The 14,376-nt window shown below is 35.0% G+C and overlaps 2 protein-coding genes across 2 annotated transcripts in view; one reads left to right on the top strand and one right to left on the bottom strand.

The window, feature by feature from the left end:
• Positions 1–14,376, bottom strand: part of LOC307001012 (uncharacterized protein) — a 573,545-nt gene that overhangs the window by 480,219 nt on the left and 78,950 nt on the right. The gene's annotated exons all lie outside the window — the stretch shown is intronic.
• Positions 1–14,376, top strand: part of LOC307000534 (L-asparaginase 1-like) — a 56,993-nt gene that overhangs the window by 40,625 nt on the left and 1,992 nt on the right. Inside the window, exons 12-13 of the mRNA XM_079616176.1 lie at positions 1,027–1,125; positions 10,767–10,928. Coding sequence (XP_079472302.1) covers positions 1,027–1,125; positions 10,767–10,928 — 261 coding nt within the window. The remainder of the gene's footprint in view (positions 1–1,026; positions 1,126–10,766; positions 10,929–14,376) is intronic.

The raw sequence follows: 14,376 nt of genomic DNA, 5'->3' as shown, positions 1-14,376 counted from the left end.
GTAATTTACTGTGAGCTGGGGTGCCAGCAAAGTACTGTTAATTTACAGCCCTTTACCGTTATTATACAGCTCTCCTTTTTTTACAGTATGTTACTGTAAAAATACAATGGAAGGTAACTCGTAACATTTGGGAAACCGATTGCTTCAAACAGTTCAAGTTTAAAAACGAGTATTTATACCGATAGTACTGTGAACTTACTTAGAGTCCACTGAAAATGAATATCTCTTAATATAATACTGCAAACATCTAATGTGTAATCGTGAATGAATTACAAACATGACATTAACTAGAATCTTTGCAATTCGCATTTAGCGAACAGTAGCACACATGTATGTGCTAAAGTATTTAGCAACGAGATTGTCACTGCATCAGCAACTACACAGTTCCTGCGTTTAAATAAAGCAACGGGCAGCATAACATCAGAGTTACTCTGCTCATCTTTGACTGAAGCACAGGCTCTACTCTCCAGCACAATGGTGACCCACAAAACTCATTAATTAAACTATAAGTACCCATGAAAGTGCACATATTATTTTTGACATATTACATTTTCACATATTATATTTAAGAAATGTCATGTGGTGTAACCCTTAAGTATTAGAAAAGTTTTCAATATATTTTTCAAGCGTTTTCTTTTCTTTTTTTTAATTACATGATTTAATTAATCAACATTTTGCAACCTGAACTAACTTCAGTTTGTATAATATATTTGTGTTGTTGTTGATATTTTAAGAGATCAACTGAATTGAATACAGTATTTTCTTTCTTTCTTTCTTTCTTTCTTTCTTTCTTTCTTTCTTTCTTTCTTTCTTTCTTTCTTTCTTTCTTTCTTTCTTTCTTTCTTTCTTTCTTTCTTTCTTTCTTTCTTTCTTTCTTTCTTTATGCATGTTAGTTGTAGGCTACCATATGAATTTGGTTTGAATTTGAGTTTTTCAAATAACAAAAAGCAGTATATTATTATCAGTATTCATTTCATTTGTAAATGTTAATATTCACTTAATAATTAAACGTTGTATGTTCATAAGATGCTGATGCGCGATCTGCGTGGTGAGATGACCCCCGACCTGGCTGACAGTCGCTTTGTTCAGGTCATCGCCAAGAACCTCACTATTAGCCGTAAAAAGGTAATGTAACCTGCAGTTTCTGTTTATAACCTTATTTTGTATTTTATATGTGTGTAACAACTGTGATGTGTGTTTATGTGTGTAACAGCTGTCCTGTGTGTTTATATGTGTGTTTGACAGCTGTTCTGTGTGTTTATGTGTGTAACAGGTAACAGCTGTGTGTTTATATGTGTGTAACAACTGTGATGTGTGTTTATGTGTGTAACAGCTGTGCTGTGTGTTTATGTATGTAACATCTGTCCTGTGTGTTTATATGTGTGTTTGACAGCTGTTCTGTGTGTTTATGTGTGTAACAGGTAACAGCTGTGTGTTTATATGTGTGTAACATCTGTCCTGTGTGTTTATATGTGTGTAACAGCTGTGCTGTGTGTTTATATGTGTGTAACATCTGTGCTGTGTGTTTATATGTGTGTAACAGCTGTGCTGTGTGTTTATATGTGTGTAAGAACTGTGCTGTGTGTTTATATGTGTGTAACAGCTTTTCTGTGTGTTTATATGTGTGTAACAACTGTTCTGTGTGTTGATGTGTGTGTAACAACTGTGATGTGTGTTTATATGTGTGTAACATCTGTGTGTTTATATGTGTGTAACAACTGTTCTGTGTGTTGATGTGTGTGTAACAACTGTGATGTGTGTTTATATGTGTGTAACATCTGTGTGTTTATATGTGTGTAACAACTGTGCTGTGTGTTTATATGTGTGTAACAGCTTTTCTGTGTGTTTATATGTGTGTAACAACTGTCCTGTGTGTTTATATGTGTGTAACAGCTGTGCTGTGTGTTTATATGTGTGTAACAGCTGTGCTGTGTGTTTATATGTGTGTAACAGCTGTGCTGTGTGTTTATATGTGTGTAACAACTGTGCTGTGTGTTTATATGTGTGTAACAGCTTTTCTGTGTGTTTATATGTGTGTAACAACTGTGCTGTGTGTTTATATGTGTGTAACAACTGTTCTGTGTGTTGATGTGTGTGTAACAACTGTGATGTGTGTTTATGTGTGTAACAACTGTCCTGTGTGTTTATATGTGTAACATCTGTCCTGTGTGTTTATATGTGTGTAACATCTGTCCTGTGTGTTTATATGTGTGTAACAGCTGTGCTGTGTGTTTATATGTGTGTAACAACTGTGCTGTGTGTTTATATGTGTGTAACAGCTTTTCTGTGTGTTTATATGTGTGTAACAACTGTCCTGTGTGTTTATATGTGTGTAACAGCTGTGCTGTGTGTTTATATGTGTGTAACAGCTGTGCTGTGTGTTTATATGTGTGTAACAACTGTGCTGTGTGTTTATATGTGTGTAACAGCTTTTCTGTGTGTTTATATGTGTGTAACAACTGTTCTGTGTGTTGATGTGTGTGTAACAACTGTGATGTGTGTTTATGTGTGTAACAACTGTCCTGTGTGTTTATATGTGTAACATCTGTCCTGTGTGTTTATATGTGTGTAACATCTGTCCTGTGTGTTTATGTGTGTGTAACAGCTGTGCTGTGTGTTTATATGTGTGTAACAGCTGTGCTGTGTGTTTATATGTGTGTAACAGCTGTGCTGTGTGTTTATATGTGTGTAACATCTGTCCTGTGTGTTTATATGTGTGTAACATCTGTCCTGTGTGTTTCTATGTGTGTAACAGCTGTGCTGTGTGTTTATATGTGTGTAACAGCTGTGCTGTGTGTTTATATGTGTGTAACAGCTGTGCTGTGTGTTTATATGTGTAACAGCTGTGCTGTGTGTTTATATGTGTGTAACAACTGTGCTGTGTGTTTATATGTGTGTAACATCTGTCCTGTGTGTTGATGTGTGTGTAACAACTGTGATGTGTGTTTATGTGTGTAACATCTGTCCTGTGTGTTTATGTGTGTGTAACAGCTGTGCTGTGTGTTTATATGTGTGTAACAGCTGTGCTGTGTGTTTATATGTGTGTAACAGCTGTGCTGTGTGTTTATATGTGTGTAACAGCTGTGCTGTGTGTTTATATGTGTGTAACATCTGTCCTGTGTGTTTATATGTGTGTAACAGCTGTGCTGTGTGTTTATATGTGTGTAACAGCTGTGCTGTGTGTTTATATGTGTGTAACAGCTGTGCTGTGTGTTTATATGTGTGTAACAGCTGTGCTGTGTGTTTATATGTGTGTAACATCTGTCCTGTGTGTTTATATGTGTGTAACATCTGTCCTGTGTGTTTATATGTGTGTAACAGCTGTGCTGTGTGTTTATATGTGTGTAACAGCTGTGCTGTGTGTTTATATGTGTGTAACAGCTGTGCTGTGTGTTTATATGTGTAACAGCTGTGCTGTGTGTTTATATGTGTGTAACAGCTGTGCTGTGTGTTTATATGTGTGTAACAGCTGTGCTGTGTGTTTATATGTGTGTAACAGCTGTGCTGTGTGTTTATATGTGTGTAACAGCTGTGCTGTGTGTTTATATGTGTGTAACAGCTGTGCTGTGTGTTTATATGTGTGTAACAACTGTGCTGTGTGTTTATATGTGTGTAACATCTGTCCTGTGTGTTTATATGTGTGTAACAGCTGTCCTGTGTGTTTATATGTGTGTAACAGCTGTCCTGTGTGTTTATATGTGTGTAACAGCTGTCCTGTGTGTTTATATGTGTGTAACAGCTGTCCTGTGTGTTTATATGTGTGTAACAACTGTGCTGTGTGTTTATATGTGTGTAACATCTGTCCTGTGTGTTTATATGTGTGTAACATCTGTCCTGTGTGTTTATATGTGTGTAACAGCTTTTCTGTGTGTTGATGTGTGTGTAACAGCTTTTCTGTGTGTTGATGTGTGTGTAACAGCTTTTCTGTGTTTATATGTGTGTAACAACTGTTCTGTGTGTTTATATGTGTGTAACAGCTGTGCTGTGTGTTTATATGTGTGTAACAACTGTTCTGTGTGTTTATATGTGTGTAACAACTGTTCTGTGTGTTTATATGTGTGTAACAGCTGTGCTGTGTGTTTATATGTGTGTAACAACTGTCCTGTGTGTTTATATGTGTGTAACATCTGTCCTGTGTGTTTATATGTGTGTAACAACTGTTCTGTGTGTTTATATGTGTGTAACAACTGTCCTGTGTGTTTATATGTGTGTAACAACTGTCCTGTGTGTTTATATGTGTGTAACATCTGTGCTGTGTGTTTATATGTGTGTAACAGCTGTGCTGTGTGTTTATATGTGTGTAACAACTGTGCTGTGTGTTTATATGTGTGTAACATCTGTCCTGTGTGTTTATATGTGTGTAACATCTGTCCTGTGTGTTTATATGTGTAACAACTGTTCTGTGTGTTTATATGTGTGTAACATCTGTCCTGTGTGTTTATATGTGTGTAACAACTGTTCTGTGTGTTTATATGTGTGTAACAACTGTCCTGTGTGTTTATATGTGTGTAACATCTGTCCTGTGTGTTTATATGTGTGTAACAACTGTTCTGTGTGTTTATATGTGTGTAACAACTGTGCTGTGTGTTTATATGTGTGTAACATCTGTCCTGTGTGTTTATATGTGTGTAACATCTGTCCTGTGTGTTTATATGTGTAACAACTGTTCTGTGTGTTTATATGTGTGTAACATCTGTCCTGTGTGTTTATATGTGTGTAACAACTGTTCTGTGTGTTTATATGTGTGTAACAACTGTCCTGTGTGTTTATATGTGTGTAACATCTGTCCTGTGTGTTTATATGTGTGTAACAACTGTTCTGTGTGTTTATATGTGTGTAACAACTGTCCTGTGTGTTTATATGTGTGTAACAACTGTCCTGTGTGTTTATATGTGTGTAACATCTGTCCTGTGTGTTTATATGTGTGTAACAGCTGTGCTGTGTGTTTATATGTGTGTAACAGCTGTGCTGTGTGTTTATGTGTGTGTAACAGCTTTTCTGTGTTTATATGTGTGTAACAGCTGTGCTGTGTGTTTATGTGTGTGTAACAGCTGTGCTGTGTGTTTATGTGTGTGTAACAGCTGTGCTGTGTGTTTATATGTGTGTAACAGCTGTGCTGTGTGTTTATGTGTGTGTAACAGCTTTTCTGTGTGTTGATGTGTGTGTAACAGCTTTTCTGTGTTTATATGTGTGTAACAACTGTTCTGTGTTTATATGTGTGTAACAACTGTCCTGTGTGTTTGTGTGTGTAACAACTGTCCTGTGTGTTTATATGTGTGTAACAACTGTCCTGTGTGTTTATATGTGTGTAACAACTGTTCTGTGTGTTTATATGTGTGTAACAACTGTCCTGTGTGTTTATATGTGTGTAACATCTGTGTGTTTATATGTGTGTAACAACTGTCCTGTGTGTTTATATGTGTGTAACAACTGTCCTGTGTGTTTATATTTGTGTAACAACTGTTCTGTGTGTTTATATGTGTGTAACAACTGTCATATGTATGTAACATCTGTGTGTTTATATGTGTGTAACAGCTGTGTGTTTATATGTGTGTAACATCTGTGTGTTTATATGTGTGTAACATCTGTGTTTATATGTGTGTAACATCTGTGTGTTTATATGTGTGTGTAACATCTGTGTGATTATATGTGTGTAACATCTGTGTGTTTATATGTATGTAACATCTGTGTGTGTATATGTGTGTAACAGCTGTGTGTTTATATGTGTGTAACATCTGTGTGTTTATATGTGTGTAACATCTGTGTTTATATGTGTGTAACATCTGTCCTGTGTGTTTATATGTGTGTAACAACTGTTCTGTGTGTTTATATGTGTGTAACAACTGTCGTGTGTGTTTATATGTGTGTAACAACTGTCCTGTGTGTTTATATGTGTGTAACATCTGTCCTGTGTGTTTATATGTGTGTAACAGCTGTGCTGTGTGTTTATATGTGTGTAACAGCTGTGCTGTGTGTTTATGTGTGTGTAACAGCTGTGCTGTGTGTTTATGTGTGTGTAACAGCTGTGCTGTGTGTTTATATGTGTGTAACAGCTGTGCTGTGTGTTTATGTGTGTGTAACAGCTTTTCTGTGTGTTGATGTGTGTGTAACAGCTTTTCTGTGTTTATATGTGTGTAACAACTGTTCTGTGTTTATATGTGTGTAACAACTGTCCTGTGTGTTTATATGTGTGTAACAACTGTCCTGTGTGTTTATATGTGTGTAACAACTGTTCTGTGTGTTTATATGTGTGTAACAACTGTCCTGTGTGTTTATATGTGTGTAACATCTGTGTGTTTATATGTGTGTAACAACTGTCCTGTGTGTTTATATGTGTGTAACAACTGTCCTGTGTGTTTATATTTGTGTAACAAATGTCATATGTATGTAACATCTGTGTGTTTATATGTGTGTAACAGCTGTGTGTTTATATGTGTGTAACATCTGTGTGTTTATATGTGTGTAACATCTGTGTGTTTACATGTGTGTAACATCTATGTGTTTATATGTGTGTAACATCTATGTGTTTATATGTGTGTAACATCTGTGTGTTTATATGTGTGTAACATCTGTGTGTTTATATGTGTGTAACATCTGTGTGTTTATATGTGTGTAACATCTGTGTGTTTATATGTGTGTAACATCTGTGTTTATATGTGTGTAACATCTGTGTTTATATGTGTGTAACATCTGTGTGTTTATATGTGTGTGTAACATCTGTGTGATTATATGTGTGTAACATCTGTGTGTTTATATGTATGTAACATCTGTGTGTGTATATGTGTGTAACATCTGTGTGTTTATATGTGTGTAACATCTGTGTTTATATGTGTGTAACATCTGTGTGTTTATATGTGTGTGTAACATCTGTGTGATTATATGTGTGTAACATCTGTGTGTTTATATGTATGTAACATCTGTGTGTGTATATGTGTGTAACAGCTGTGTGTTTATATGTGTGTAACATCTGTGTGTTTATATGTGTGTAACATCTGTGTTTATATGTGTGTAACATCTGTGTGTTTATATGTGTGTAACATCTGTGTGTTTATATGTGTGTAACATATGTGTGTGTAACATCTGTTTATATGTGTGTAACATCTGTGTGTTTATATGTGTGTAACATCTGTGTTTATATGTGTAACATCTGTGTGTTTATATGTGTGTAACATCTGTGTGTTTATATGTGTGTAACATCTGTGTGTTTATATGTGTGTAACATCTATGTGTTTATATGTGTGTAACATCTATGTGTTTATATGTGTGTAACATCTGTGTGTTTATATGTGTGTAACATCTGTGTGTTTATATGTGTGTAACATCTGTGTGTTTATATGTGTGTAACATCTTTGTGTTTATATGTGTGTAACATCTGTGTGTTTATATGTGTGTAACATCTGTGTGTTTATGCGTGTAGTGTTTATGTGTGTAACATCTGTGTGTTTATATGTGTGTAACATCTGTGTTTTTATGCGTGTAGTGTTTATATGTGTGTAACATCTGTGTGTTTATATGTGTGTAACATCTGTGTGTTTATATGTGTGTAACATCTGTGTGTTTATATGTGTGTAACATCTGTGTGTTTATATGTGTGTAACATCTGTGTGTTTATATGTGTGTAACATCTGTGTGTTTATATGTGTGTAACATCTGTGTGTTTATATGCGTGTAACATCTGTGTGTTTATATGCGTGTAACATCTGTGTGTTTATATGTGTGTAACATCTGTGTGTTTATATGTGTGTAACATCTGTGTGTTTATATGTGTGTAACATCTGTGTGTTTATATGTGTGTAACATCTGTGTGTTTATATGTGTGTAACATCTGTGTGTTTACATGTGTGTAACATCTGTGTGTTTATATGTGTGTAACATCTGTGTGTTTATGCGTGTAGTGTTTATGTGTGTAACATCTGTGTGTTTATATGTGTGTAACATCTGTGTTTTTATGCGTGTAGTGTTTATATGTGTGTAACATCTGTGTGTTTATATGTGTGTAACATCTGTGTGTTTACATGTGTGTAACATCTGTGTGTTTACATGTGTGTAACATCTGTGTGTTTACATGTGTGTAACATCTGTGTGTTTATATGTGTGTAACATCTGTGTGTTTATATGTGTGTAACATCTGTGTGTTTATATGTGTGTAACATCTGTGTGTGTATATGTGTGTAACAGCTGTGTGTTTATATGTGTGTAACATCTGTGTGTTTATATGTGTGTAACATCTGTGTTTATATGTGTGTAACATCTGTCCTGTGTGTTTATATGTGTGTAACAACTGTTCTGTGTGTTTATATGTGTGTAACAACTGTCGTGTGTGTTTATATGTGTGTAACAACTGTCCTGTGTGTTTATATGTGTGTAACATCTGTCCTGTGTGTTTATATGTGTGTAACAGCTGTGCTGTGTGTTTATATGTGTGTAACAGCTGTGCTGTGTGTTTATGTGTGTGTAACAGCTGTGCTGTGTGTTTATGTGTGTGTAACAGCTGTGCTGTGTGTTTATATGTGTGTAACAGCTGTGCTGTGTGTTTATGTGTGTGTAACAGCTTTTCTGTGTGTTGATGTGTGTGTAACAGCTTTTCTGTGTTTATATGTGTGTAACAACTGTTCTGTGTTTATATGTGTGTAACAACTGTCCTGTGTGTTTATATGTGTGTAACAACTGTCCTGTGTGTTTATATGTGTGTAACAACTGTTCTGTGTGTTTATATGTGTGTAACAACTGTCCTGTGTGTTTATATGTGTGTAACATCTGTGTGTTTATATGTGTGTAACAACTGTCCTGTGTGTTTATATGTGTGTAACAACTGTCCTGTGTGTTTATATTTGTGTAACAAATGTCATATGTATGTAACATCTGTGTGTTTATATGTGTGTAACAGCTGTGTGTTTATATGTGTGTAACATCTGTGTGTTTATATGTGTGTAACATCTGTGTGTTTACATGTGTGTAACATCTATGTGTTTATATGTGTGTAACATCTATGTGTTTATATGTGTGTAACATCTGTGTGTTTATATGTGTGTAACATCTGTGTGTTTATATGTGTGTAACATCTGTGTGTTTATATGTGTGTAACATCTGTGTGTTTATATGTGTGTAACATCTGTGTTTATATGTGTGTAACATCTGTGTTTATATGTGTGTAACATCTGTGTGTTTATATGTGTGTGTAACATCTGTGTGATTATATGTGTGTAACATCTGTGTGTTTATATGTATGTAACATCTGTGTGTGTATATGTGTGTAACATCTGTGTGTTTATATGTGTGTAACATCTGTGTTTATATGTGTGTAACATCTGTGTGTTTATATGTGTGTGTAACATCTGTGTGATTATATGTGTGTAACATCTGTGTGTTTATATGTATGTAACATCTGTGTGTGTATATGTGTGTAACAGCTGTGTGTTTATATGTGTGTAACATCTGTGTGTTTATATGTGTGTAACATCTGTGTTTATATGTGTGTAACATCTGTGTGTTTATATGTGTGTAACATCTGTGTGTTTATATGTGTGTAACATATGTGTGTGTAACATCTGTTTATATGTGTGTAACATCTGTGTGTTTATATGTGTGTAACATCTGTGTTTATATGTGTAACATCTGTGTGTTTATATGTGTGTAACATCTGTGTGTTTATATGTGTGTAACATCTGTGTGTTTATATGTGTGTAACATCTATGTGTTTATATGTGTGTAACATCTATGTGTTTATATGTGTGTAACATCTGTGTGTTTATATGTGTGTAACATCTGTGTGTTTATATGTGTGTAACATCTGTGTGTTTATATGTGTGTAACATCTTTGTGTTTATATGTGTGTAACATCTGTGTGTTTATATGTGTGTAACATCTGTGTGTTTATGCGTGTAGTGTTTATGTGTGTAACATCTGTGTGTTTATATGTGTGTAACATCTGTGTTTTTATGCGTGTAGTGTTTATATGTGTGTAACATCTGTGTGTTTATATGTGTGTAACATCTGTGTGTTTATATGTGTGTAACATCTGTGTGTTTATATGTGTGTAACATCTGTGTGTTTATATGTGTGTAACATCTGTGTGTTTATATGTGTGTAACATCTGTGTGTTTATATGTGTGTAACATCTGTGTGTTTATATGCGTGTAACATCTGTGTGTTTATATGCGTGTAACATCTGTGTGTTTATATGTGTGTAACATCTGTGTGTTTATATGTGTGTAACATCTGTGTGTTTATATGTGTGTAACATCTGTGTGTTTATATGTGTGTAACATCTGTGTGTTTATATGTGTGTAACATCTGTGTGTTTACATGTGTGTAACATCTGTGTGTTTATATGTGTGTAACATCTGTGTGTTTATGCGTGTAGTGTTTATGTGTGTAACATCTGTGTGTTTATATGTGTGTAACATCTGTGTTTTTATGCGTGTAGTGTTTATATGTGTGTAACATCTGTGTGTTTATATGTGTGTAACATCTGTGTGTTTACATGTGTGTAACATCTGTGTGTTTACATGTGTGTAACATCTGTGTGTTTACATGTGTGTAACATCTGTGTGTTTATATGTGTGTAACATCTGTGTGTTTATATGTGTGTAACATCTGTGTGTTTATATGTGTGTAACATCTGTGTGTTTATATGTGTGTAACAGCTGTGTGTTTACATGTGTGTAACATCTATGTGTTTATATGTGTGTAACATCTGTGTGTTTATATGTGTGTAACATCTGTGTGTTTACATGTGTGTAACATCTGTGTGTTTATATGTATAGGGTGTTCTGACCAGTGCGGTTCCCACAGACGGTCTGGCCGAGGCCGACAGGTTGACTCTGGGTCTGGTGAAGGTGTGGGGTGTATCGGCACGCGTCACTCGTGTTACACTGAGCGTGACTGGACAGCCGGACGCCGACCTGCCATTCACATATAAGCCTGAGGTCAGACGTTTCATGCAAACATATACTTCAGCTTCAGAATACTGTCAGAAACACTCATATAAGGACAACAAGATGGAATCTACACTGTAAAAATTGCTGTAGCTAATTTTGACAGTAACATGCTGTTTTCCATTAATACAACAGCAATAGACCTTAGAAAACAATGCACTCTGGGTGATATTTGATCTTTTTGAGAAAATAGCCTATAGGAATATACTGTAAATTAACAGCGCTCATGTTACTTGTTCTATGTTCTAAATCACACCCTATAATCTCATTCACTATTCCCTACATAAATTCACTAATATAGTCCACTGGACTGAGTGAAAAAAGTGAGTTAAGACACTGATGAACACCTGCTGCTAACAAGCAGAATCACTGAAGGAAAGAGGAACAAGAAGAACAGAAAAAAAGATTAAATCACCTGAAGATAAAAGACAAAATCTGTGAAGATCTTAGCAGAGGAGGATAAAAAACAACTCCACAAACAGCGTTATCTTCACTTATTAATAACCAGATTACCTTTATTTCTGTTAAGTGACAACAGAAATAAAGTAAATCTGGTTATTAATAAGTGAAGCTGGTAGCGCTGTTTGTGGAGTGTTTCATTTGATGCATGATGTTGATCAGTGTTTGCTTTAGTTGGACTCTTAACTCATGACCCTTGACTTTTTAACATTAGTATTGTTTTGGCTGTTATAGCTGTCAGAGTCAAGAGCCCAACTGAAGCAAACACTGATCTCAATAACGGTGACATCAAATGAAACAAAACAACATCTAAACCTCTGTTAATTCTCAATAGGAATTTCTGTAGACTTATGAAAATAATAGACAATCTGGTTATTAATAAGTGAAGCTTTTTTTTGGAGTTGTTTAATCCTCCTCTGCTGAGATCTTCACAGATTTAATGTCTTCTGTGACTGAAGTCAGTTGTAGTTCTTGTGTTTCACTTTTTTATCTTCTTGTTGTTCCTCTGTCCTTCTGTGATTCTGCGTGTTAACATCAGGTGTTCATCACTAATGCTCAATCATCAGTTAATTAATCACTGAATTATATAATTAACTTCAACACTGCTTCAGTGTTACTCCATCACTATGTAGTGGGGACACACAAGTGTTCATTTAAAACTAAATGTGTCAAATAAAAAGTGTAAATGAAGCGCAATTTAATTGTGATCAGCTGTAAATTCGATTACATTTGATTTTGTAATTTACAGCATCAAACTATAGAAAAATAGCAATATACTGGCAACCAGCTGTCAGTAGATTACCGTAAAATCAAGGAAAAACACTAATATACAGTAAAACGTTAATTTCACTGAAATATTAGTGAAAGTTCATAGACAAAGTTATTCAAATTCAATAACTGATAAGGTGAGTTAAAGGAGAACTCCGGTCAATTTTAACATTGAGCTAATTTATTTGTAAATTTGGAGTGCTGTCAATACAGAGAACAACGACAAAAATCGGTGTTGCCTACACTGTTATTCTCTTTTTAAAATGTGCACCCTATTGACTTCAATGGGGCAAGTTTTAAACCTGCTTTTAGCCTCTTAACATCCTTGATGTGTCATTACAAGTGTCCAGCCATGTTGAGTGATTCCTTCAGAGTGAACACGAGTGAATCTGACTGCAGTAGATGTGAAAGATATTCATAAAAATTATGTTAATTCAACAAGCAACAGTGGAGACTCAGACTGTCTATATTCTGATATTCTCATAACCCCACACAGCACCGTCTTCGGCTGACAGCTGACAGTCTGAGTCTCCACTGTTGCTTAGTTACCTATGATCACGCGCGTGAACTCGACATTCGACTACTTTGGACTTCGACCGAAAACAGGAACTAAATACAGGTATGTGCGCTTGTTGAATTAACATCATTTTTATGAATATCTTTCACATCTAATGCAGTCAGATTCACCGTGTTCACTCTGAAGGAATCACTCAACATGGCTGGGCACTTGTAATGACACATCAAGGATGTTAAGAGGATAAAAGCAGGTTTAAAACTTGCCCCATTCAAGTCAATAGGGTGCAAATTTTAAAAAGAGGATAACACAGTGTAGGCAACACCGATTTTTGTCGTTGTTCTCTGTATTGACAGCACTCCAAATGTACAAAAAAATTGAGCTCAATGTTAAAATTGACCGGAGTTCTCCATTAATATTAAACTGTGTTTTTGCACAAGATGATATAGGAGAGATCTGTGGGTCACCATTGTGCTGGAGAGTAGAGCCTGTGCTTCACTCAAAGATGAGCAAAGAAACACTAATGATGTGTGTGAAATGTGTGTTATTGCTAGTTAAAAATGAACTGCAATGCTTTTAGTTAAAGTCATATTTTTTATTTATTCACTATTACACATATGTGTTTGCAGTTTTACATTAAGAAGTATTCCCTTTCAGTTCACAGTGTTATTAGTGTTTAAAGTCGAACTGTTTGAAGCAATTGGTTTCCCAAATGACATGAGTGGTATTATTACGGTAACATACTGTAAAAAAGAAAAAAGAGCTGTAAATTAATGGTAGAGGGCTGTAAATGTAAAATACATTGCTGGCAAGCACAGCTGGCAGTAGATTGTTATTTTACTGTACAAATTTTACAGTGTTTTTATTCAGTTTTAGTCATTTAGTCATATTATTTTATCATATTATATCATTTTAGTCATATCCCAATATTTAGAAATTTAAAATGTAATTTAACTTTAAAAATGTTAATATGTAATCATTTTCATATGGAATTTTATATTTGAAAAAAATCTTTTTATTTTATTTATTATTTGCTGTGTATCTGCATATTTTCATTTTGGGGTGAACTGTTCCTTTAAAGAGGATTTGCCTAGTAAATTCTGACCATGAGTGTGTACCCAGCAGACACAGGATGTACACTCCAACGTCGGTCAGAAAATGTTTTTTAGTCAACAAAAAAAATTAAGTCAGGTTGACGTCTAAATCCAACGTTTGTTTGACGTTAAGCTCCAACATTGCGCAGGTGTTGAATTTTGGTTGGAATAAACACACAATTTTTATTTATTTATTTAAAGAAATAAAGGTGAAATGCATGGCAGTACACCAGCGTCACTTAGAATCAGATTGACTTTATTTCTGTCAGATATCTATTCTTATTCATATTTAACAGAGGTTTAGATGTTTCTGTTTGGTTGAAAACGATGGTGATCAGCGTTTGCTTTAGTTGTGCAATCTGACGACCTTTTAACATTATTTTTTTCTCTTGCTGCTGCAACTGAGTTTGTTACGGCAAAACTGTTCAGATGATGTTGGGTACTTGATGATAATAAAGTGTTTGACTTACTGATCACTGATCAAAATGAACAGGTAACGAGAAAGAGATTAGATTCTGGATGGCATCCAGACCACCTTATGATGATTATATCTTTATCATCAAGAAGACAATATCATCTGATCACATTTTCTAATGGTTTTTTT

Source organism: Phoxinus phoxinus (assembly GCF_949152265.1).
Source record: "Phoxinus phoxinus genome assembly, chromosome: 1".
Lineage (NCBI taxonomy): Eukaryota > Metazoa > Chordata > Actinopteri > Cypriniformes > Leuciscidae > Phoxinus > Phoxinus phoxinus.
This window is presented reverse-complemented; position numbering and strand designations above follow the sequence as displayed.